The following is a 27,390-nucleotide window of genomic DNA, read 5'->3' on the forward strand; positions in this document are numbered from 1 at the left end:
TACTTATGGTGAAACCAATTTTCTTATAATTGTTTAAATTTTAAAACAATATGTCACTATTATGAAAAGACATGTTATTATTATGAAACTAATATAATGCTATATTTATATTTTTATAAAATTAAAATATTATATATGTATTTTTGTTATTTAGGCCAAGTTTGGCTAACCTAAAAAAGTATACTTATTTTATCTTTTTATCTTTTTTTAGTCACATCAATCAACATCTCCTCTCTACTTTTTCTACACATAATACAAAAAAAAATAAAAAATTACACTTATCTAGCCTTCCCAAACTTGGCCTTAATCATATAACTCCGGCCTTAATCATATAACTCCCGTGTTCTAACCGATCCAATCTGTTTCAATAACTTTAGATTGATCCTGATTTTACCAATCCGGTCCAATCCGGCCATACTCACCCCTGGTTCCCAGTTCTCAAGAGTCACCGGCAAATCGCCCGAGCACTCAACTGAGCTTACTTTAAAAAATGGTGACTCTCTCGACTCTCGGAGCATCAATCGGTCGCAAATCCGTGGGAATTTCGAAACCCTACTTTTCTCAACTCTTCAATTCGAATTCAATTCCATGGACTCTCAATTCTCAATGGCAATATCAGAGTCTCAGAACACTCCTTTTAGATCGCATTTCCGATTGCGTAAAGCTTCACAGACACTCCGATTCCGATTCCGGTAATATAACTATACACCCATGTATACATATACATACATATGTCTGCTAGGGTTTGATTCCATGGTGATAGAGGGTGTTTGATGTATCTTGAATGTGTTTAGGTATTATGTTATTTGTTGTTGGTGATTTTTTATGTTGATGTTTTGATTGAATTTCGTTTAAAAGGATTTATTGTTGAATTTTCTTTTATAAAGGTTTAATTTTTATCGGTGGTAGTGACATTTTTTTTAGGCTTTTGTTTGGAAATGAGAGAAACTGCCACATTTTTGTAGGAAAATTATGTTATTGTATTGTTTTTCAATTATGTTTTGATTTGCTCTTTTTTTTTGGCCAGATGTTTATTGTAATTTTGATGTGAAATAGTAGAAATGCTTCTGAAAACCCATTCTTTTTTGAGTTTATTATGATGGGAAAAATACACTCTGCCTTCTGTGGACCTGGGGTGCCTCTATTTACGCACCATATTTTATCTCAAGGCAAACCATTACTCAAGGCACGCCTTAATATTTTGATAAATAAATGTTTTACATAATATACACCATAAACTTCCATATTTACCCTTACTCACACACCCCACCCACAATCTGCTTCCTTGTTTACCTTCACTCACTCACCCACCCCACCCACCCACCCACCCACCCACGATATATCCATCTCCCCCTCCATTCTCTGTTTCCATCTCCCCCAGATCCAACATTGCTGCATTCTATGGATGCACATGTCTGGAAAAAGCCCAACAAATAAAAAAATGTTATAAGTGTTCGGCAGTACAGAGTCGAATTAAATGGAATTGTTTTATTGTTTCTAACCGAACAAATGGTTTTTGTTCGATACTTAAAAACCGAAGAATTGAATTATGTTTGACATTATGAAACCGAACATATACAATTTGTTCGGTTTTAGGTAGTCGAACATTGATATATTATTCAACTCTGGATAACCGAACTTATACAAATGTTTACCACTTAGCAAGTAAACGAAAACAAAAACGAAAAAAAAAAAAAGAAAAAATAACCTTTTCCTTGCTCCATTGTTCCAAATCAGTATTGCCAGATTGTAAAAATAATCAATGTATAAAGAGAAAAATACAGAGAGAATAAATGTATTGATTGATATAATATTGATTAATTATTCTGTTGATTACAAATGGTTCCTTATATAGATGTAGGTGTAGTGGATGGTGGTAGTGGTGTAGTAGGTGTAGTGGATGGTGGTAGTGGTGTAGTGGGTTAGGTTTAGTGGAGTAGGTGAGGTGGTAGTGGTGTAGTGGGTTAGGTTTAGTGGAGTAGGTGAGGTGGTAGTAGTGGTAGGTGATGGTAAATTCTGACAGCCCCCCGCAAACTCAAGGAGGATAGAAACTAACCAACTTGAGTTTGAAGAGAGAAACAAAACAAGAAAATACATAAAAATAAAAAAAGGATAGGAGACACTGTATGGTCGTGTCAGACCATTGGTGAAGACACTGAATGGTGGTGTCATAACGTTGTAGAGGACACTGTATGGTGGTGTCATAACGGTGTAGAGGACACTGGATGGCGGTGTCAGACCGATGTAGAAGACAGTTTACAGAGTCTTGTCGGACCCATAAAGGAGCTAACCGGAATCAATGTCGGGACAGTTTACAGAGTCTTGTCGGACCCATAAAAAGTCGCACCCTCAAAAGGTGTGCCCAATTTTTCAAAAGGCGTGCCATCAAAAGGCGTGCCCAATCCATAAAAAGGTGTGCCTGACATGATGGCGAGGCACGTGGGCGCCTTGGCTTGCGCGCCCGTTGGTCGGCTGTCGGCAAGTGGCGCGCGATGCGCGGATCGGCCCTGGCTATTTAAACCAAGGTTGAGGCAGAGGCTGAGGCAGACAAAAAACTTCTGAAAATCCTCTGAAAAAACTCTTCCTTTGCTAAGAGAGAAACTCTGTAATACTCTGTAACCAACCCAGAAAATAGTCTGTAACACTTTGTTGCCCAGAAAATGGCTTCATCGTCTTCCCGCGGGCTGCTCACCCTCTTTCCCGACCTCAACGAGTCAACCAGAGAGAGAACTGGTGCGGTGGCACTGGAAACTCAACCAAGCGCCCCGGAATTTGCTCCGTTGAACTTTCCGATGCAGTCGGTGGAGCAAAGAATGGCAGTGCAGTCAGATGTGGAGGCCAATCAGTATACTTTGAAGGCATGTGTGGAAAGCATGACGGTGGTCACAAATTTGTCGAACCGGCTGCAGAGTAGGACAAATGAGGTGCAGCATGTAAACGCCCAACTGGCTCTGCTCCAACGCATGTATAAGGATGCGCGAGCAGAGATAAGTGTGCTAAAGGCGGAAAATAAGGAGTTGAAGCGGAAGGCCACCGTGATGTTCCGATTTGGAGGGCCGCCATATGCTGCAGTGGAGGAGCAGGGAGTAAATGTGCTCGGTGGCGTGGGAAACACGGAGGCAGCACCGGCAAGGGCCGTCCAAGACGGAGGCAAGAAGAAGAGACTGGCGACAGAGTAGAGAAGAAAAAATCCCACTGTGGGTGTGATTGTTGTGGTTGTGGGTTTTTGTTGTATTTTTTTTTTTTTTTTTTTTTGATGTAAAATGGTGAATGGGGTGAGCCCCGACATGAATAAAAGGAATTTGGGGTGCAAAATTGTAAAGTTTGTATTTTTTTTTTTTTTTTTTTATGTGATTTGATTTGATTTTATTATTTTTGTTATATATATATATATATATATATATTTTTTTTTTTGAGATGCAAAGCTGTAGAGAAAAGTAAAATAAAAAGAAACGAAAAAGGAATAAAAAGAAAGAAATAAAATAAATGGCTTTGGGTGGAGAATAATTTAAAATAGAAAAAAATTATATAATATATTTACCTCTTTGAAACTATATGCTTATTTTGATCAAAACCGTGGGTCAAATTACCACCCACGTGAGTTCAAACTGGCAAAAAGGAAAAGAGAGAGGTAAAGTGTGCTAAAGTGACGTTAAAGGCAACCACATCACCCACCAGGGCCAGGCCATGCTCGTGATGTGGCAGCCGCAGAAAAAAAAAATGTTTTTCTTTTGTCGGTTCTTGTCCCCACCATTATCATAAAAGAAACAGAGCAGAGTGCAGGCCACCATTATAATAAGCTTCTTACTACTCCCAATCACAACGTTTTCTTTATAGGTTCCCTTCTTGACATAGATAACATAACGAGTGCAGCCGGTGATAGCCGAAGCTGTCGCGACACCAACATTAGCCGAAGCTGTGGCCGCCGACGGTGAGCAACGAGGCATCGGTCTTCGGTGACGCCGACGATGCCGGCGCCTTAAGTTGCGGCAGTGGGCTAACCCAGGTTGCTGTCTTCTCCACCGAAGCTTAACGACGCTTCGTAGTAGTTTGCTACCTGAAAACCCATTGTTCGAGTCATACTTGCCGGAGAACAGGTTGTTCTGGAGGTAGAGACTTCGCAGGAGCTTGAGGTTGGAGAAATCGGAGGGAATGGAACCGGAGAGACGGTTGGCACGGAGGCTGAGGATTCGGAGTTGGGTTAGGTTTCCGATGGTGTTGGCCGGAATCTGACCCACAAGGCCGAGCATGGCGGAGCTGACGTAGTGGCTGGACCGGCGAGGTTTCGCCGTGGGGTGAGTCGCCGGAGATTTGTCTTCTTCGTTCTCAGATCTGTGAAAGTCTCTCTCTGGAAGGTACAGTGTTTGTGATATGTGTTGAAAAAAACTCCCGCGGGCAGCGAAGGCAAGGTTGCCGGCCGGCTGCCCGCCGGAAAGAAATGAGTATAGGCCTAAATCTTATAGCTCTGATACCATGTAAAAATAATCAATGTATAAAGAGAAAAATACAGAGAGAATAAATGTATTGATTGATATAATATTGATTAATTATTCTGTTGATTACAAATGGTTCCTTATATAGATGTAGGTGTAGTGGATGGTGGTAGTGGTGTAGTAGGTGTAGTGGATGGTGGTAGTGGTGTAGTGGGTTAGGTTTAGTGGAGTAGGTGAGGTGGTAGTGGTGTAGTGGGTTAGGTTTAGTGGAGTAGGTGAGGTGGTAGTGGTGGTAGGTGATGGTAAATTCTAACACAGATGAATCATTCATTGAATCCAATCAAAATGTTTAATAATACGTATATTTTTGGTTGTTTCTTTAAGGATTTTTGGTGCTTGTTTTAGGGTTTTTGGATCGTTGAGAAACAAGATACGCAAGTAATACCTTTGAGATTGTTAATGAGTATTTTATTCATTATTGTCCTTTATGATAATTATACAAATGGTGTGTATCATAGCTTGTCCTTTGTAGTCATTTTGCCTAAGGTTACAATTGTAATAAAAAATAAACTAATTAATGGTTTGCCTTGAGAGGAAAAGTGATGTGTAGATAGAGCCTCCCGTGGACCTGTGGTTATGGAAGAAGCAAAATGACAAAAGTAACCTTCTCTTGTTTGAAATTGTAGTTCACATAAAACCAATAATAAAGCTATATACTTAGAGGAGTTAGGGCTTGAATGAAAAATTGGCGCTTGATTTGGACTCATTTTTTTTGAAAATCAACCATGAGAAGGTGTTGGTGTATGGGATGGTAATTGGTGGCTTGGTGGTGAGTGTTGACGAGTCTGGTAATGGTGGTGGGTTTGGTAGAGAGAAAAAGTGAAACGTGGTGGGGGTGGGGTGGGTGTAGTGTTGAGTGGTGATGACCATCTTGTGATGGGTTTTGCTATGCGGATATGTTCATACAATGATGTCTTGCAAAATTACTGGAATCTTAATTCAACAAAGCTTTATCCTAACGATGCGGCTAACTTATAAATCCTGTTTTCAAACTCCAGTACATCTATGGACATTTTTTGGGCTAAATTACGGGTTCAATATGTTTATTTCACTGCCATAACATATACCTTTTTGTTCATTTTCCCTTTTCCTTGCAGCACCTTTATCGAAATTAATGGACATATTTTAATTCAGCATTCGTTCTCTTCCTTGCAAATTTATTTGCCTGAGTTCCCTTGAGACACTGCCATCTTATCATGCTAAGTACTTGATTTCCTTGAAGCGATCATCTTCTCTTTGATTTTTCTTTTCAACTACTACCTCAATTTAGGTTTATTTACAGGAATTATTGAGGTTAACTTGGATAGGCCTGGAGCAAAAAATTCCATTGGGAAGGACATGCTGAGAGGATTGCAGCACAGCTTTGAAGCTATAAATAGGGATTCTAGTGCAAATATTTTAATGATCAGTAGTTCAGTTCCCAGAGTGTTCTGTGCAGGTGCTGATTTGAAGGTAGTATGTGATCTCTGATTTTTTAATTAAGTTAGCAGATATGATTATAGTTACAGACTTGCAGGTAATATTTACTTATTGAATAGAATGAAGGATATACAATATGCACTATAATAAAGGACTTGTTTGGATGTGGTGTGTCAAAGAGTTGTACAATTCTAAAAAATATAAAATAAAAGTGTTTGTCCGGTTCTAAAGATAAAATAAAATAATAGGACATGTTTGGATGTAATGTGTCAAAGAGTGTTTGTCAAGTGTCGGTGTCCGACATGTGTTTAACATGGACACGGCACTTTCATAGAAGTATTTGTGCTTCTTGGAATGAAAAAAAAGAAGAAGATTCCTTCTATCAACTAATAAGAAGCATAATCCTTGGTCCCTCAGTATTCCATCCTTTCATGATATGGTATAAGTTTTCTGATTCCCCCGAAATTCTATCCTTCATGATATAGCATCAGTTTCCTTAGACATGTGCTATTTGTAAAACTAAAGTTGAACGTCTAGTTCATGATCAAACCAAGATTGTTCGGACAGCTACGGCCAAATGTGACTAATTTCACCAATTTTGGTTCGTTTGGCCGGAAACAATCTAGCGAACTTGCTTGTTTTGCCATTTCAGCCTTGGTTAGCCAAACAAAGCTTGAACGCAAAAAAAAAGAAAAAAAGAAAGGAAAATGAAAAAGAATAAGGTTGTCCCACTATTGTTGTCCTTAGTAGTGGTGGTGAAAGAAATGGAAGTGAGAAGGGGGGGAAGGGGAGAGAAAAAAAGGAGAGAGGAAGATGTGGGTGTAAGAGATGGTGGGAGGTTAGGAATGGGGATATGTTTGGAATTATAAGGGGTGTAAAGAGTTAAAATGAAAATTTTAAAATTTTGAAGTGAGTGTGATAAGAAAATGGGTTTAAGGAGTTAAAATTGTTGCTAAATGGAAGCTCCCTTAAAAATTTTATCCTATATTTTCCCTCCCCTTGGTCATACACCATTTGTCAGGTGTTTGTCACCTACTTAGGAATGGATGGGCATGTGATATCAATCAGTTGGTAGTTCTTAGTGTTTTTCCTTCACATTTAACTTCCACTTTCACCCCTCTGTTGATTAAACCATTTCGTTTTCAATTTTCAGTTTATATTTACAAAAATTTAAAAAGAGTGCTGCTATTAGCACCTACCAAAATTCTTTAGACCCCCAATTTCTTTGGACCCCAACCCTAAACCCTAAATTTTAATAATATTTTTTTGGATACCCCACTTATTACCAAATCTACCCATATTCATAATATTTTCACAATGAAATGCACACCCACCTAATTTTTCATCCTCTCCTTCCCTGACACACTCAATCTTCAGAGTTTGGAGCTTTGGTCCAGTACAGTTCCTCTGACCTCCCCATTGCGTAAGGATGGTAATTCACTCTCATACCCTTCTTCACTACTGTCCTATCTGGCAACACGTCATTCTTTAAAGCTTGCTTTCCGTCAATGGGGATGGTGGGTAGAGTCTCGTGGTCTCGCTCAGCGACGCGTGTGTGTAAACCATGTCTTTCACTTCTTCGTAGATCGGAGCTTCGGATTTCTCATTGATTTCTTTGAGAATCTCAGTTTCTACATCTGGGTTTTTGGAGACAAGCCAGAAGAACCAGATTAAAGCTTTCATCTAAATACCCTGAATTTAAGAATCTCGATAGGAGATCAGCAGATTCGATTGATGATTTTGAATTTGTTCACCACTGTGTAGCCGAAAAAATGTATTTTGTTCAGAACGGTTTTGTCGAACAATAATGATCCTGTCAGCACTGTATGTCCGAACAAAATTTATTCATCACTGTGTAACTTGAATCCATTCCAATTCACAACTTAAAATAACATGAATTAAATCCATTCAAAATATATAACTTAAATCCATTCCAATTCACTCTTTTCCATTTTAAGTTAGTTTAACAAAGAAAATTACATAACTGATTATCTGTATTAACGTTCAGAACCTATGTATTGAACGAAAGGATTATGTTCAATACTGTATTACTGAACATAATTCTAACAGTCAGCAAACTAGTACCGAATAGCTCGAACGAAACAAGAACGACCGAAAGCGACTGAGAATGTTAATACAAGATAGATAAACTTATTAATGGAACGCCGGTCTCACTAGAATTGTTGTCCTCGTCCTCCATTGCTCTACACAGTAAAATATGTGATGAAGTATACGTTATACTTGAAGCAAAACTTTCAAGTTCAATAGCGTTGATGATGGTGATGAAGATGATACATTCAGGATTTAAGATGATTATGAAAAATAATAGATTTAGGATTTATAATAGTTGGTTATGAAAAGTAATATGTTTAGGGTTTACAAACATGGAATACGTATAGGTGGAGTTGGAGGTGGGGGTGGGGATGGGTGTGGGTGTCCAATATTATAGAGTATTAGTTCTTATTGATAGGTGGGTGTTCCATTTAATAATGTCTTTTAATGTAATTTTACTTTAGGGTATAATTGTAATAAAAAAAATTTATAAAATGGGGGGTCCAAAGAATTTTGACAGGTGCTAATAGCAGCACTCTTTAAAAAACTATCATAAAAACTTGTTTGGTAAATTTTTTGGTTTATAAACTAGTGGTCTAAGTTTGTAAATTTGATAAAAAAATTGTAAACTCAAAAAATGAGTTTACGTTGGTTTTTAAACACACCAAAAATGCGGAGCTACAGTAATTTGGGGTGTGCATAACACAGACCATGGTTCGAATCTACGTAGGAGCAAGCAATGTTTTGAAAATCAGACCGGTGAGCAAACCGGAAAAAGGACCGGTGGACGGGTCACCAGTTTAACCGTTGGATCAAAGCGGTCAAACCGTGACGTCATAATTAATATTATATAATTATAAATTGTAAATAAATAAAAAAATATATAAATGCTCAAATAAAAATAAAAATTGTTGCATAGTATTTATTAATAATATTTAATAGTCATAATTGATAAGAAAAAGTCACTTATTTTAAAGAAATTAATTTTTTTTAACATTCTCTCCAAACAAATTGATTGAATGCTAGATTTAATTTTGGAGGGAAATGAAATTTTAACTCTCCCTCCAGTCAATATGATTTAAATAATTTGATTGAATCCCACATAAAATTTTGTAGGTTCTTTTTGAAAAATCTTTTCCTATAAATATCAATAGACTTTCATAATCTCTCTATAAGCTTCCAATGAGACTCCTCTCATGAGGAGACTCTAGAAGTAAGAGTTTTTAGTTAAAATTTTGAAATATATATATATATATATATAAATATAAGAAAGAAAGAAAGAAAGAAAGAATGAAAAGAGATCTGCTGACTGAGATTGTGAGGTCAGTGTTTGGATTGCGAACTGAGATCGATTTCAGTCTTTCTTCTTGTTTAGCTCTTCGGCAGCGGCGGCGAAGAATAACGGAGGAGGTCTTGCCACCCTCTTCTTCTTCTTCTTCTTCCCTGATCTCTCTCTCTCTCTCTAGGTTTTCAAACACTCTCTCTCTATATTTGGCTTTACTGCTCCACGTGGTTGATGGTGATATTATTATTATGGTTTGTATGTTAGCTGTTATGAACATTATTAATATGGTTATTAAATTTATCTATGGTTGGTATTATATTAATATGGTTATTATGGATGCTTATTATAATGTGTATGATCCTAATGTCATAAATAATAAAAAATAAATATAAATATTTTAGGCCTTAACAAATATGTTTTTTAGTTTATGTTTTTAAAATTTTTCAAACATTTTGTCCAAATCGAACGTGTTTGTAGTTTATGTTTTTTTTTAAAATAAACAAAAATCAATTTATAAAATTTTTGTAAACATAAACAAAAAACGTAAATGTCACCAAACGCTACCTTAGTTATGTATTTATTTGTTTATATTTTTTCATTCCTTAACTTTGTACCCCTAGACAATGTTTTCAAGGGGAGAGAAGGAGTGAAATTTTTTGCCTCCACTTCCATTTCTTGTTCTTGTTCCTCAATTTACATTGGATATCATCTATTTGTTATTCTAGGAAGATCTATGTTACACGGACGTGTATGCGGTTATCGGGTAAGGGAGCCTTTGGGTTCATCAAGCTTCTAATTGAAAGATATGTGGACTTGGCAAAAAAGGATTGTACTTTTTATATTTTTAATCCTTTTTTGGATAAAAAGGCACCTTACTTGTTTTATAGTAATTATGCAACAAAAAATACAAATAATTATAATGTTAAATACAATTATATAAGCAAGTTAAATTGATGGATGTTCTTGCTAAGCGCATATTTGATAGAAAGTATGAGGCACATATCCTAAAACCTTTTCCAGGTGTCAAGTGTCCAACATTGGTACTTGATTTATTTTGAAGAGTCCATGTAACCTATAGGAAGATGATAATTTTACTGATTTCTACGAAGGAAAGGAAGACTTTCAATTTCATTACAAGAATATTGCAAAAATCATTAGTGTTCCATGAATATGACTCAAACATCACTGAGATGAAATATTCATGCTTGTTTGATAAAAGTAGAGTTGCTTAAAACAGTTAAATCAAAGTGAAGGCCAATCTGGACATATATACCATATTGAGGCCATCCCTACAATTCAAGTAAGCTTCGCAGAAAGTAACGAATGTACTCGGACTAATGAGTAGGTCCTCGGGCAGCTACAAATTTGTATTCACCACACTGATCATGTAAACGTGTAAGGGCAGATGAGTGATTAACAACAGGTTGCATGTTGAATGGTCAGAAGGCCAATCTACTACATATTAGACACAGGTCATGGAATAAGAATTCAAGAATACCCTATGTCTTATTTTCTCTGGCTCGCATAAGAGATACTTTGTATTGAGCATTAAATATAGATGCTCTTTTTTTACGCTTTTACCCTTCCTAAACCTTGTGAATTTTCTACCAGCCCACCATCATACAATAACTTCTTGTTTGGTTTCTATAACCGGATTCTGTGATGTTGATTTTGCCTTTTAACTACTTCATTAAAAACATGGTATGCTTTCATGAATGGTGTTCTCCTAATATAATTTGCTAGGAAGCACTGATACCTCAAATAGGTTGAAGTATCCATATCTGGTACTTATCCCTCAATAAAATATTAATAAATTAACCTTGATTACCATGGGTAGGAAGTACTCAGTTAGTATTGTTACACAGAAGAATGCACGTGTGGAAGAGAAATATGAAGGGTGCAGAGAGAGATAATTTATGAGTTTTGAAGGCAACTCATCTGCTACTGTCATGAGTGCTTTCGAACTGGCTTTTCTATGTGGTCAGGTGGTGCATATTTTGTGATTTTTGGAGTCATTTCAACATGACTTCAGCTAAAAGAAAGAAGGAAAAGTCTGGTTGTTTTATTGGCCCACTTCTTTAACTGTTAAAATTAAATAATAATTTGAAATTGTAATTATCATAACTATATAATAAAAACATTAAATAATTTTTTGTTATTGACATATTCTTGTCGTATCCATATATTAGTTTCTAAATATTGACACATCACCGTATCTGTGTCATATCATCCCCATTTCCTGTATCTGTTATCTGTGCTTCCTAGATAATTTGGGAAATGTTCTGTTTGTCAATTTAACCCTCTGCAATTTGTCTACTAGTTTGATACAATAGTCTATGTTTGTTTGTTTATTTATTTTTAATGTTAGATACTGATCTTATGCTTGTAATATTTGATGTATTAATTGTAAAAATAATTCATGTGTTGATTGTATTTCTTGCGACCGTAGTTGTTTAACAGCTGGTTTACTTCCATAACAGTGCTTTTGCTGTAAATTCGATTGGTAGGAACGGAAGACAATGAGTTCATCTGAGGTTCAGGCTTTCGTGAACTCTTTGCGCTCCACTTTCTCATACTTGGAGGTTTGTCCTCTTCATTCTTTTACATTTTTTTAGACAGATACTTATCTTCTAACCAGCTTGAAGGCACAAATAGAAGGAACCTCACTCATTTGTGAACTTGACGTCACTCATTTATGAATTCTTCTATTATTATTCATAAACAGGAGTTTTATGTATGCTTTTCTTATTAGAACTCGTAACCAAAATTGACAAATACTTCAGGCGCTTCATATCCCTACTATAGCTGTTATTGAAGGTGCAGCATTGGGTGGCGGATTGGAAATGGCTCTATCTTGTGATCTTCGGATTTGTGGTAATTCTGTATTTGATGCTTCAAAGTTTATTTGATTCTCTATGAATGTTTCATTTTTTCTTTTAATAAGCTTTTCAGAAGTTGATGGTTTCACTATAAATTACTCAGGAGAAGATGCTGTGTTGGGCTTGCCTGAAACGGGCCTTGCTATAATACCTGGGTATGTCTATAATCTCAATTAAAATTTTGTAATCTTTGTTATGTTGATTTGTTGATTGGGAACTACCTCAATGTTGCTGGTTAGGGATTATGCAATTCAGTTTTAACTTACCTTAGATCTTTTATATATTGACTGTTGGCATGCCTATAATTGATGGAGAATTGTAGCATCATACCAGCTCAATATTGCATGTTAGTAGGATGTTGCAGCTCATGTATTTATTTATTTTTTTGAACACTACTTATATCCAACCTTCTTTAGCATGAATAATAAGTTTCCAGCAAAGCATTCATGCTTGATCAGATGACCTTATTATGGAATTTTAACCTTCTGCAGGGCAGGTGGGACCCAACGGCTTCCTAGGTTGGTTGGAATATCGGTGGCGAAAGAACTTATATTTTGTGGTCGGAAAGTTGGTGGCAGAGATGCAGTTTCAATGGGTATGTTTGTTTGGGAGCTACTCCAATTTTAACTTTTTTTAGTCATCACTGAGCAACAAAGGTGCATTGATGCAGGCCTTGTCAATCACTGTGTTCCTGCTGGTGAAGCTCATTTAAAGGCACTTGAAATTGCTCGGAATATCAATCAGAAGGTACAAGTCTGTATGTCTCCAGAATCTTCTAGATACAACTGGGGTGCCATGTGCAATGCATGTGAGCCTTACATCATACAGTTTTTCCCTTTAGGGTTATTTGCAGTTATGTTGATTCTTAAAATTTCCTGGCATCAGCAGTTATCTTTTACCTGTCAGACTTTGCGAAGTGGCAGTATACATTGCATCCCTTGTAAGACCAAAACTGCTCCCATGTCAAAGTCAATATCAGACAAACCCTGTGTTGGCTTGGTAAGATGAGATAGGATGAGTATATCATGTCTCGAATAATGGTATGGGTTATGATGGTCTCAAAATAAAAAGATAAATACTGTATTTACAGGACCTTTTTGTGATTTTATTTGAGTCCCTCACATAGGATGGTTTTTTGTCTTGTAAGGAGTGTCCTCACAATGTGCTATAATGATGATTCAGAAGGTTGTTGCATTCTTTAGTGTGTATCGAAGTGGTTATTATTTATGTGTATTTGTGAAGAAGCATTGATTGGAATCTAGAAGTACGGACACGGACACGGACAAAGATGCAGACACGGGACATAACGATTTCAAAAAATTGGAGACACGGACAAGGCAATAAAATATATTTTCATATATTTTTATTTGCCATCCAGATTAATATTACCTCCACAGACAATCAATATTAACAAAAACTAATTCTAACTTATTTATTTATTTATTTTTGTAAAAGCACTTTTAAATTAGCATTTACAGTTTATATCATTTTTTAGGATGATCTATTAAGTATTTAAATCTAAGAAAAAAATAATAAATATTCAACTTTCAACATTTATCAAAAGCAGTAAATAAAATGGGGGAAAAAGACAATTTGGCATGTCCCTAATGTGTCCTCGAAGTGTTCCCTGAAAATAAATTAATTAAATAAGGATACACGCCATGTAGTGTGTCCCATAGGTGTCCGACACGGATACAACACTTGTTTTGAAGTGTCGGTGCTTCATAGATTGGAATTCTTGTTCGTTCAAGAAGTCTGCCTTGTGATGCCAGAGTCTTTACTTACCAGAACCATCCATTTCTGGGATTAAGATATGGATTCACAACATAAACCTTAACAAAAATGCTAGTCATTTTTTTTAATGATAGTTGGAAGTTAGACTTGGACTTCACATACATGTGTGGTTATACTTACGAAATCAGATTTTCTTTGTCAATCTATGGTCTGTTGCAAATATACAATAGTAGAATATGTCAAGTGTATATTTTATATATTGTATTATACATGATAATCGAAAACTTTTTGATAAATTCTTCAAGAATTCTTAGGTGCCTTTTGGCAAGATTTACAGTTAATTGTTTTAGTTTATAGAATACACTAAACATGTTTATGTTTGTTTTGGATAAAAGGAGAAACAAAAAATATATTTGGTACGCAAGTATTTTAAAATTTTGTTTTGAAAACAAGTGAAAGATGTGTTCGTTGACGGTCGGAGATGGTGTCCGAAGGTCGTTGCCGGCCGCGTAAGGTGGTGGCCGAAGGTGGTTGCCACCAGTGGGAGGTGGTTGGCAGTGGCCGGAGGTGGTTGTGGGCCATTGGAAGTGGTGGCCGAAAGTGATTGCCAATGGTCGAAGATGGTGGCCGGTGGTCAACTGCCTAAGGTGGTTTACAACAAGAGGCAGTGGCCGAAGGTGATTGATAGAGGAGGTCATCGACGATGGTAGCTGGTAGTGATAAGCAATGGGTGGTCAGAATGGGTGGGAGAAAGAGGAAGAAATGGGGGAGAAGAAAAGAAAAGTGAAACTAAACTTTTTCGTATTTACAAATTTTTTTACAATTCTTTGGAAATGGAAACAAAAACCAAATGAGTGTCTGTTTACAGTTTTCAAAATTTTTGTAAATATAAACAGAAAATTGTAAATATAGCGTTACGAAAGAGGCACTTAGTGTTCTGCTCAAAATTAGTAGTCTCTGAGCAATGGCCAGTTTTGGTTAAGGGTTTAGTCAAGTTTGACTAGGCTTTGTTTGAGGTTTAAGGCTCAATCACGCTTGAGTGTAAGTTCAATAGGTTTGACTAGAAATTTGATTATATGGGTTTCTGCCTTAGCTTTGATTTAGAAAGAGAGGGAATTGCCTAAGACATGAAAGGTTGTGATGCAGCACCGATACAGGAGATGGAGAAAAAGAAAAGAACACAATACGAATCAATATATCAGTTAATCAATATTCATGTAAACTCTGCAAAATTCTTACATAAAAGTCATATGTATAGGTAAATCAAACTAATCTTATGAGGAAACAAATACAAACTAAGAAATAAATCCTAAACTTTCAAAAGAAAAAAAAAAAAAAAAAACTCCCAGTTAGTACACATTAATGTGTGTTTGGGTGGAGAAAGATTGAGTACACACTTAACCTTTGGCATAATGCGCAAAGTTTCAACTTCCTAAATAAATTAAACTCCTAAATAAATAAAATTCCAAATCTTCAATATTTTCTTATTCAATTTGTTTGCTTTCCCCATCAGGTGGTTGGTCGATCAACCTTTATATACGCTTAAAATTTCTTATTTTCACAAAATAAACCTACTATTTTGTGTTCTATTTAAAAAAATACATTTTATTTCTTCTATTGGCCCCTTTCTAGTAATTTAACAAATGCATCCGTCATATTCGAGATTCTAAATGTATCCTATTTCTATCTAGTCCTGAAAAACTAATTCAATAATTTTCTAATACATATAACACATCCAATGCATATTGGATTGTGTCTAACATGTATTGGTTTCTGATACATATTCAATTCAAACATGGCATCAGTGGTTCATAACTCTCAACCTTTGACTCCGGCATAGGATATTACACCTCACAAGATCAATTCAATCCTCTGATGATTAATATTATTCGCGTCACTGTGCGGTGTAGATATTAAAATAAAAGAAGATTTTTGGCTGTTGTAAAATCAAGTACTGGCCAAATTTCTCCTTTTTATGTACTAATGATCAACTGTAAGTGGATTTCAGCTAGTAATAATGGATTTTAACTCCCCCAAAAGAGAAGATATGTTAAATTGACTTCTTTGGGGAAAAATACTTGTTCTTACACTTGCATGCTCCACATTGATAAGAACACATCATGTTCTTCTCAGGGTCCGTTGGCATTAAGGATGGCAAAGCGAGCTATTAATGAGGGGCTCGAGGTAGATATGGCATCAGCTTTGGCATTGGAAGAAGAGTGCTACGAACAGCTTTTGAACACAAAAGATCGCTTAGAAGGCTTGGAAGCATTTGCTGAGAAGCGAACTCCTAAATATACAGGTGAATGAAAAAGAACATAACCTAATAACTTACTTCTAGTGCTTTTGGTCCCTTGTGCCTAATATTATCTATTATCATTTATCATTTGAACTTGAGAGGACCCAAATGCTGGCAGGCTCTAATTTATAAGTTAAAGAGTTAACAATTTTTATATCTTTCAATCATGTGGTGAGGATATTTGGGATTTTGGACATGTACCATGATGTATCATTTGAGAAAGGCTACTTTATATTAGTAAAAGAGCTTCTTTATAGACCTTTCACATTAATGGAGGATTCATTTAGGGGATATATAAATATTGCTAACCAACTCATACTAGATTGTTAGTTTTTAAAGGTTACTTGCATTTTAGCTCTGCTGTTTGGAACTGAAATAGAATAAAACAATCTGTATTGTCTGATATTATAGTATTAAGAAAAATAAGATAGCTGCAGCCATATACATACTATTTTATTAAGGATTAGTACAGCCTAATCGTTGTTGCGATTTGGTTCTCTCTCTCTCTCTCTCTCCAATTCTGTGCTACTAATAAATGTTTGGTGTTTTTAATTTTTTGAGTTGTATTTTATATCTAATGCCCCAATTTTATTACCACATGTATTTCATTACCTTGTTATCTCATACACTTCGAGCTTCACACAATTAGCAATTTTACCCCTAAATAACATATCATTTTAATTGATGAATGTTCTTAATATATTTTAGTAGTTCTTATTTTGTTTATATGTAATTCAAGTGGTTGCTTCATCTCTTTTTACTTGCTGAAATTGTGGAGCCGGTTTTGGGGGGGGTTGGTTTGAATTGGACAAACCCTTAAAAACTTTTATCAACTTAAATTACCAATGTTGTTTATTTAGCCAACGTCAATACTTGATTCTATCAATCATGTTCACACACAAATCACATAGTGACTAAGAAGTACGGACACGTGACACGGCAAGGACATGCTGACACAAGCAATTTTAAAAGCTAATATGTTTTGTAATGAAGCATCATTCAAGTCGACTTTAGTTTCAAGGCTTGATTGTAAAGACAGACTCTTCTTCAGTGGAAATGTAAAACTTGTGCATTGTATAAACATCATTTAGAGGTTTTCATCTTGGTAGTTTGTTGGGTTGGGTTTATTTTTGTGTTCTTGACCTTATATAATTTGATTTTAGACTATAGACTAGATTAGCTATTGGGCTCAACTTATAGGACCCATAGACTTGGTTATCTGGGCTTTGTACATCTGTGTGGTGTGCTTGTCAGTACACGAAAAATCATGTGTGTGTTTGAATGCTTGAGTACTGTTCGAACGAGAACATTGTAAAGTTTCGTTGGTTTGGTCCACAACGTTGATTGTTTGAACACATTAGATGCTTGTTCAAACATTGAGCCAACTGGAATTGATTTTATTGTAATGAAGTACCATTTCCGTTTGAACGCAGATCATGTTCATTTGATTGGTGGCCCTTCTATTTTGTAATAAACGGATTTCTATTTTACAATAGAAGCTTCTTCGTTTGAACAGTGCTTACCGTTCGAACCCATGTTACTTGATACATCTTGTTTTGCATGTTTGGAGCTGATTTCTTCAGAAATTTTAACTCCTTGGTCACTTAGGATTTCTCATTACTATATATTGAGATATATACATCTGTGTTTAGGTTACACTCGAGAAATAGTTTTCCTAAGAGAGCCCTGATATAGTCTATCTTCACTTCTTTCATAGGTTTGAGACACAGTTTGCATAGGTTGGATTGATCTTTCTGGTTCTAAATCTTGTGAGTGAAGAGTGTTGAATTGATTCCTTTGGTAGCTTTGCAATCATCTGGATTTAGTGCATGTTCATTGATCGAGCTTGTGGACTTGGGAGATCGTGTTTGTGCGGCTTGCATGGTTGGCGAAGATTTGAAGGTACAAGTGAGTCTTGGAGATGTGGGTAGCAGATTTAACTAGGGGAACTGCTTTGGCTGTTGAGTGGGTAGGATATGTGCATCTGCTTTGGGTGTCGTGTAGGTAGGATATGTGCATCAATTGATCTTGGTAAGCATTATACTGCATTCTTTTACCAGTGAAGTTTGCGTCCAAGGTTTTTTTCCCTTGGGTTTGCGGTTTTTCCATGCAAGCTCTGGATTTTCTCGTGTGGTTGATTATAAATCATGTGATTATTTAGTGTTGGATAATTAATTGGACTATCTGTTTAATCACCTGAATTAAAAGTATGTTTCCAGTATGTTTCACTGAAAAATAACAGAGGCTATTTTTTTGCACTTTGACTCGAAAACACTGTTTTTCAAACATGTTTTTTTGCTTCAATGCAACTGAACGATGAACACGTGTGCGCCCCCCAATTGTCCAAAACTTGTCCAGGTCTAAAAAAATAAAAAAATAATAGGGCACGTTTTGGGCGTATCTGACATAGACACACCACTTTCTTAGAAGTGTTTATGCTTCTTAGCATATATATGAAGGTGACATGATTTAATGTGAAAACCTTGAGAAAAACTCTCTCGAAGGAAAAAACAACGGACACATCCAACCCAATAAAATCTACTGTGGAATCAAAAGTTATGAGACTCTCAATGAAATGAATTACAACCCTTTACTCGGTTTTGAGTCTCCTGTAATTGTAAAGCTCCTCACTTCTTCTCCACTGCATGTGGTTCTGATCCTCTCAGATGCTTTTGATTCAACAGTAATCCACATAGCTTATTGCTCCTATCTCCGTTCAACACAGCTCCATCACCAATGGCCAATGGTTGAGTATGTCATGCCAAAGTGTGGATTTTATGAAAAACAACTCTATCTAGAACGTAATAAAGTGTAAAAGCTTGTGTGCTCTTGTTCCTAGATTGAAAGAAACATGGGTTTCTAGCATTATGCTTTTTTGAAGCTGAATAGGGTTGCTCTCTAACTCAAAAGGCTGCTAGGGTCATTTATGATGGTTTATATGAGTTTTGGAGAATAGAAACATGAACTAGGTAAAGTTCTGCGTGTGGAGCTTGTAGTATCTCTGCAGGCTATAGGACATTTAAGCAGGCTTTCAAGAGCTCGTTCAGGTGGAGCCCTCAAGACCACTGCAGGCCGTCCCTCAGTCAGGCAGCCCTTCAAGCACACGTTACAAAATATTTACCGTTTTGCATACAGTGCGCTCAAACGAATTTCATGTGTGCTCAAGCGGTTTTTTTTTTATATATATATATATTTTGAAAACCAAATTTTCATAAATCTGAAACAAGAAATTTGAACTTTAAACTAGGTCAATCTTGTGTTTTTTCAAAATCGTGATGCAAGTGCTCTACCTTCAAGTGTAATGGAACGAAATCTTACACAAACCACGAATCAAATCTCAAATAGCTCTTCACAATTCTTAACCTGACCTAGCTACCCTTACAACCATGCACAAATTGCAATACATTGACCCAACAGTTTTGTCTCACAGAAATTGCTAACTTAACCTAGATCCTATTACACTTGCAAGATGCAATATTTTTGTGCACTTGTCTATCCTTTCTCAGTATTTAAATTTATTGGCTGTTGTCTGAAAATATAGAAAGGAGTTTTTCTTTGTATATGACTATATGTTTTGTATTTTGGGGCCTTTCTTGTTTAGTGTCTCATCTCTAATACAACCAGTCCCAAAACCTGAAGAAAGTAAGGCTACTACAGGTGGACAACCATTAAAAAAGACAATCATAGCATATGAACATCTAGAAGTTGGAATTTAGGTTTTCCAAGTTGAGTTGGTCACAAATATAGCCATTGATTTGGTTTGCTTATCATTAGCAAGGGTTTATTGCTTATTTCAAATCTTGGAAAGACAAAACTGGGGATGTATTAGATGGCCATGCATAGATGCAATGCAAGTATGTTAAGAAGCACGGATACGGACACGTGACACAATACGGACACGCAGATACGTAAATTTTCAAATAATGCAGGACACGACAAGTTGGGGATACATTCAAAACATATATTTTTATTATATGTATATTTTTAAATATTTAATATGTATTTTATATCAAATATTTAATTTTATCAAATTTATCAACCGTAGGTATGTTATTTTAGTAAAAAAATTAAAAATTTTATTTATTTTTTTTTTCTGAAACAAATAGTACTTAGCGTGTCCTTAGAGAGTCCTAAGCGTGTCCCTAACGAAAATACGGACACGCAGATACGTAAATTTTCAAATAATACAGGACACGACAAGTTGGGAACACATTTAAAACATATATTTTTATTATATGTATATTTTTAAATATTTAATATGTATTTTATATTAAATATTTAATTTTATCAAATTTATCAACCTCAGGCATGCTATTTTAGTAAAAAAATTAAAAATTTTATTTATTTATTTTTTTGAAACAAATGGTACTTAGCATGTCCTTAGAGAGTCCTCAGCGTGTCCCTAGCGACGTGTCCCTAGCATTTCTCAATGTGTCTGAAGTGTTCCAGCATGTTCAACTCTTTCCAGCTTGTCCGACACATGACCGAAGTGTGTTCGTGTCTGACATGTGTCGATCACTTGTACGTGACCTCCAGATAGGTGTCCATACTTCATAGCAAGTATGCATTATGAATAAGTTTGAAGTAAAAAGTGATGATGGGCCACAAATGCACCTTCAAATAATTTAAGATTAGGTATGCGAAGGTTAAAGCACGAAAATACATGCCGAAGGGAAAGAAGCAGGCACTAGTTTGATATTGTAAGCTCTTAAAATCTTGTTTATCAATTTATCTTAGTGAAAAGCTGTAATTTACACAGAGTAATGCAGAATGTAACAACCTCCCTTTTTGTCAATACTTAGCAAATAATCTCTCTTTTACAATAGCTGGTAGTGACAACTTGAATTTGATATTGGCATTGAAAGAATAAGTTCATATGATTTTATAATGTAAACATGAATGAAGAAGAAAAATCCATTCTATCCAAATGTAAACTAATGCTTGTTTAACAATTCAAAACTGGACAATTAAAATAATAAAATATATATCCTGACTTGTAAAGGCATCCGCTAATGAGCTTATTACCTGGTTTATATTTTGAAACGTAATTAGTTCTATTCAGTGCCTCATACAAGGGTGGAAAGAGAAAAGACAAGGGTCCTCGAATAGGTTAATTTTCTTTAAAAATTTAGTAAACGAGTTTAGTAGATTTTTAATCGTTGGTATCTAAGAAGTACGGACATCTCTAAGAAGGTGATATGTCTGTGTCGGACACCAACACTCTTCAGACACTTGTCCAATACTTTTTTTTATGTGTTCGTCATTAAAAAAAAAAATCTTAATTTTGGATACATGTCTGACACTCAAATTTTGCAATGTGTTTGTCACTTGCCCATGTCTATCATTAAAAAATAAATATAAGACTAGCACCTTTTAGACATTTGCTAACAAATGATTTTTGAAGTTTGAGAATTTGACATAAATATATCTTAATACTCTTTATAATTATTAAGAATAATCCTATACAAGTTTCACTTAAAATTAAATGAAATGACATGCTTGGAACGTGTTAAAGTTTTATATTTTTATAAATTTATTATATGTTATATATATGAATAATTTATTCAAAGATTAAAAAAAAAAAAAAAAACGTAACACAACACATTTTTTACATTAAAAATCTATTTATTTCATAAATTAAACATCAAGATATCATTCACATAGTAATTACATTCTAAACAATACAAAACATTTATATAACATCATATATTCTCCATTCATCTTATAAATGTTTCAAAACATATTTAGAATACGTAAGTTATGTTATGAAGAATGGGGAATATTGTTATAATAAAGGGATTCATCATATTCGCAAAGTGTTGTAGAAGAGTTAGATTTTATGAATTTGATTTTTTAATTAGGAAACGTTGAAGAATTTGATTTTTTAATTAGGAAACGTTGAAGAAGTGCCGGATACGCTTTTAGGAGTGTCTAAAGAGTGTTGTGTCAGACACGACACGCTTCCTTGGTAGAAGTGCCAGTGCTTCTTTGTATATAACTACATAATATAATATCAATATAATATCAACATGTAATTGTTTGTGGTGTGTCGATACCGTGCCCATACTTTTTCAAAGTTTATCGTGTCGACATGTCTGTATTGCGTCATATTCGTGTCTTGTGTCCCGTGTCCGTCTCTATGCTTCATAGGTTGGTATGATAATTCAAGTTTCCTAGAAATTAAGTGTAACCAGCCAACTATAGACAGACTCAAATTGCATTTATTTAGTACCAACCTTGAACATAACGTAAAAATTATAATTGATTTAAATTCATCTTTTTCCATATTAGTTGTCATATCAATTATGAAAAGATGAGTTTTTAACCGTTTAATTAATTACCTCGTATTACGACAATCTATGGCCCCATTGCATAGCTAAGTGAATTAACGCCTAGTTGTTATCAATATAAAGGTTGGGAGTTGTTGCATTTTGAAAGTGTTCCGCTCTTCCTTCTAGGGATAGACATGGTTGTTAGAATTATACGATTCGCGATTCGATATAAGTATCATAAAAAACGATTCGAATTGTACTGTTGAATCGGAAATTGAGTGAATCATACAATTTGTTTTTGTCCAAATTGACTTGTTTCATGAACTTATGAGAATCTTGGAAGCTTGTTAAGGAAAATATCATTTGAAAATGAGAGAAATTTGTTTTTGAGAAAAATCCTAGATTTTGGAATTTGAGGAAAAGTGGATTTTGGGAAAAACTAAAGCAAATGTTGGGTTTTCATTGAGAAAAATGATGAACTTTCACATGTTGATATGTTGTTGAGATATCCTTGAGATGGATGAGTTTTTGTGGTTGAGAAAGTGTCATGGATAACATGATTGATACATGTTTGGATTATGAACATTTGATATTAATTATGAATATGGAAGATTGTCATGTGTCACATACATATATTGTTGAATGATATTCGAGAAATATCGATGATTAAGATAAATTTGAGAAATGCTGAACATTGTATTAATATTGAGAAATGTTGAAAATTTGGGAATTTCTTATTGAGAATGTGTATATGTAATTACATTTCCATTTCATTCATTACATGGTTTTTTAATAATGTCTTATTAAAGTAACGATTTTGGAAAGATAGAGTCATTGCTTTGAGATGGCATTTGAAACTTGAATTGTTTTGGAGTAAATACAGTGGTAAGTCTAAATAGGAGTGTAGACTGAAAATTAAGTTGGCCTGAGTGTTTAAGGTGAAAGATTGAAAATATGCGTAGGGTAGTACTGCGCGCCTTCTGGTTAGGAGCCGGCAAAGTGGGTTTGGTAGAGTTTTGAGGGATCTACTTGCTGACACCAACCTAGGAATTACTAGAGTCATATTCACTACTCATATTATAATTTTATTACACACACACATAGATATATATATATATATATATAAGTTTTCGAAATTGAGCATTGGCATGAGATTTCAAAGAGATAAGAACTCATGATTTTTGGAGCATGACATGCCATTGCATGCATATTTATAAGACTGTTTAAAACATATATATTTTGTTAAGATCTTTGTACTGGGCTTTGTGCTCACCTCTAGTGGATTTGTGCAAGAAATGATGTGGTATTTTCGCATTAGTGAAAGTGAGTGAATGTTTTGTGAGCGTAAGGCTCTTTTGTTTATTCGTTATATTTTTGACAAGCCAAGGACTTATGTGTATGGGTTTGTAAATCATTTATTTGTAACCAGACTTAATGTGATGTCCCGAGTCTTGGACTTGACCGGTATTGCGTAGTAAGACAGTGTGCATTACTTTTGGCATTTTGTTTATTGTTTTGGGTTGTTGAGATTTTTTTCTACTCTTACTTAACCTTTCTTAACTTCTTCGGGTTAAAAATTTTGAGTTTTGAGCATTGGAACTTGTTTTGGGATGTGAAATCAAATCCTAGATTTTCTAGGCAAGACCGTTCATGCGGATTAGGCAACCGCTCGGACGGAATCACACATAGTATACTGGGAAATTTCTGGGCAAAACCACTTCTGTGAATTTGGGTTTCGCTTGAGTGGATTTTTTGTGAAAATTCTGGGATTTCTCTGGAGCAATCCTCCCGTGGAGGCATCAAAATCCACTCGTGTAGATTAGGATTCCGCTCGTGCAGAATTCAAATCGCTCGTGCGGATTTCTACGCGTCTGTCTCGAATCTTGTGCTATTTTCCTCAAAACTGATGCAAAAAATGTGTTTGACCCACTTTTTCACTTCTCTCTCTCTCTCTCTCTATACTCATATTTTCTCTTCCTTCTCTCTACAAACCCACCCAAATCCAAACTTCTCTCTAAGATTTAGAAAAAATCTTCAAGAATTTGAGAGGGCTTTTTACACCAAATTGAAGAGAGCGACGAAGGCTACGTTTACACCAATCGAATTGAGTTTTCATCAACGTTGAACTTTAGGGTTTTCATCTCCTTTCTCTTTCAAGCTTGAGATAGGAATAATCTTTGAGTTATATATATGTTTTTTCAAGTCTATGCTTATTTGGGGTATTTCTTACATGTTTGCATCATGATTTTGGGTTGATGAACCCTAGATGATGTTAGAAGTAGATTTTCACTTCTTTCCCAAAGCTTTTTAGAATATGAGCTATGTTCTATAGTGTGGGTGTTATTGTGAAAAAATCTTTTCAAAAATGGAACAAAAACCTAGTTTTGGTGAAAACCCTAAAATTTGGAGATTTTGGAAGAAAAAAAAGTTGAGATATTGTGAAATTTTTGTTTGATAAATTGTTATGCAAGTAAATGATGAAGGAAATTTCTATAGTTGTATCAAATGAGGAAATTTCATGAGAAAAATGAGAATTGTTGATGTGGGAAGCTTGATGAATAGTTTATTGTTGTTTGTCTTGGAAAAAGACCAAATTTTAAGAATGATGACTAATATGTGAAAAATGCATGAATGATGTTATTGTTATATTATCTCTTGGAAAATGTATTATGATGTTGTATTGATAAGAGATGTGGAAGTTGATCACAACGGGAAATTATGTGATGAAAATTGAAAATGAAACTATATTAATGCATTATTAAGTCTTGCATTGCCATTCCATTTAATCATTGTTGCAGTTGGTTTTGAATCTTGCAATGAAAGATTATTTCTTTGAGAAATGAATTGTTTTGTGAAATAAGATCATTTTGATTTGTTTTGGATAAATACATTGGTAAGTCTGAATAGGGGGTGTAGTTGGTATTGGTTAAGTTGACCTGAGTGTCCATGGTGAAAGAACCAAAACATGATCGGAGGAGGTACCACATGCCTTCCGGTTAGCAATTGGTATAGTGAGGATTGGTAGTGCTTGTTATGCCTACTTACAGACACCAACATAGGGATTACCTAAGTTGTATTTGTTATCCTAGGTAGGCAACCTAAGAGAGGGATGTGAATTGGGTTATTTAAAAAATTTTACAATATTAAAATTTATAACACAATATTTAAAATTTTAACAAATAAAAAATAGAATAATAATTATCAATATGAAAAATAAGAGAGATAGAGAGAGAAAATCAAATACTGAGATTTATAGTGGTTTGGCACGTTAGACCTATGTCCACTCCCTAAGGGACTTCCTTGAGAATTTCTTTACTATTAAAATGAATTAATACACCACCAAGTCTTCACTAAGCTTGTGGATTTTGCACAGGACTTACTCTTATTTATTGAGTCTCACTCAACAATAAATGCCTTACCCTTACAAAATCTCTCACAAAAATAATAAATAAAAATAAGTGGTACTTAAACCCTCTTTTACAATAGTTCTCTCACAAAGAGTAGATATAAAAGTGTAAGAACAAAGGCTACACTTAGATATGAAAGTGAAAGAGCAGAATACAATATACTCAAAATTTTGGAGCACAGAAATTTTTCTTTTCAAGTTCTTGATTTTTCTCTACACACAACACTTCTATTTATAACAAAAAATATACCCGTTAGAAGTAGGACGCTCCTTGATGACGTCATGGATTACATGGGCATGCTCCTTGATTCAAATAGACAGTAAATGATAATGTTTGAAAAAATGATAAAAGTTTTTTTTTTTTTTTTTTCAAACATGGAGCCACCGTTTGAAGACAAATTGAAAAATATAATACAATTATCACATCTTTGAATTCAAATAAGCAAATGATTTTGCTCAATCATTATGGGTTCTTTGAAGTCAAAAGCCACATGAAAATTGTGTCTATTTTGTAACTTTTTCTTTTTCTTTTTGCAAGCAACTTTAAACCAACTTACAATTTTTTCTTTTTCGTTCTGCAGGCAAAACATCTTCAAGGATTTGTTTACAATAAAAAATTAAATAAGTCTTTTCCTGCAATCATTATAGTATATCAATTTCAATATTTCGACTATGTATATATATATTTATTTATTACGGATGCACCACACAAATTCAAACTTGAATACTTTTTATTATATCAATATATATATGTATGTAAAAAGTGCATCACATGGCACCCTCCGCACCCCCATACTTATATATCAACTATCCCATGTGAATATATTAAATTTGTCAAAAGATGACAGCTCACTAAAATCACATTTATCAAAATGATACAACTAATCAATTTTAAATTTGTCAAAAGATGAATAGTGATCAACCTAATTTTTCAAAAAGCGAATAGTAAAAAAATATATTTATTTAAATAATATTTCACAAATGTATCATACAATATATATTTTAAACAGATAATATTTTGTGTCAAATAATATGTATATTAAAAAATCAAAATTTTTGCAAATAATATTTTAGATATCATTAAAATTAAACAATATGATTAACAGTATTTACCACCCCTTGAACTACATTGATGTTATTGAATTATTGTATCTTCAAATTACATTGTGCATAAAAGTTTCAAATGATAGAGATATATATTTTTGAGCATGACATAGTATATGCATTCATCTCAGGAGACTGTATAAAATGTATATACTTTATTAAGATCATCCTACTTGGCTTTGTACTCACCTTATGAGATTTTGTGCAAAAAAAGATGTAGTGATCCTGCTGAGTTAAAGGTGTTGAATATATTTTGAGAGCACAAGGCTCTTTTCCTTTTGTTGTAATTATTTGGACAAGCCAAGAGCTTTACATGTATGGATTTGAAAAGCATTTATTTTGTGTAATTGGCATAAGCCTTGGAAATTGTAGCCCTTGAGGACATTGAATTGTACTTGACATATTGTCCCACATACTATAGATTCATATTCTAGGGATGTTGAATGT

General features: G+C 34.7%; 1 protein-coding gene across 5 annotated transcripts; it reads left to right on the top strand.

Annotated features, from left to right (window-relative positions):
- Positions 1-329: 329 nt before the first annotated feature.
- On the top strand, positions 330-27,378 carry LOC114312972 (putative enoyl-CoA hydratase 2, mitochondrial). 5 transcript variants are annotated; one of them, XM_082902251.1, is made up of 9 exons: positions 330-692; positions 5,776-5,945; positions 11,757-11,831; positions 12,033-12,123; positions 12,232-12,283; positions 12,620-12,723; positions 12,799-12,875; positions 15,996-16,164; positions 26,421-27,378. In XM_082902251.1, the coding sequence occupies exons 1-9, from the start codon at positions 491-493 to the stop codon at positions 26,450-26,452; spliced, it is 972 nt and encodes a 323-aa protein (XP_082758377.1). In that variant the 5' UTR covers positions 330-490; the 3' UTR covers positions 26,453-27,378. The 5 variants fall into 5 exon arrangements, with proteins under 5 accessions (XP_082758377.1, XP_082758376.1, XP_082758378.1 ...); XM_082902250.1 differs by lacking the exon at positions 26,421-27,378 and adding an exon at positions 17,879-18,416; XM_082902254.1 differs by lacking the exon at positions 26,421-27,378 and adding an exon at positions 17,879-18,416 and having other exon boundaries at positions 352-692; positions 5,591-5,945.
- The last annotated feature ends 12 nt before the right edge of the window (positions 27,379-27,390 follow it).

The sequence above is a fragment of the Camellia sinensis genome, chromosome 13 (genome assembly GCF_055761805.1).
Source record: "Camellia sinensis isolate YWXY chromosome 13, ASM5576180v1, whole genome shotgun sequence".
In the NCBI taxonomy this organism is placed as follows: Eukaryota; Viridiplantae; Streptophyta; class Magnoliopsida; order Ericales; family Theaceae; genus Camellia; species Camellia sinensis.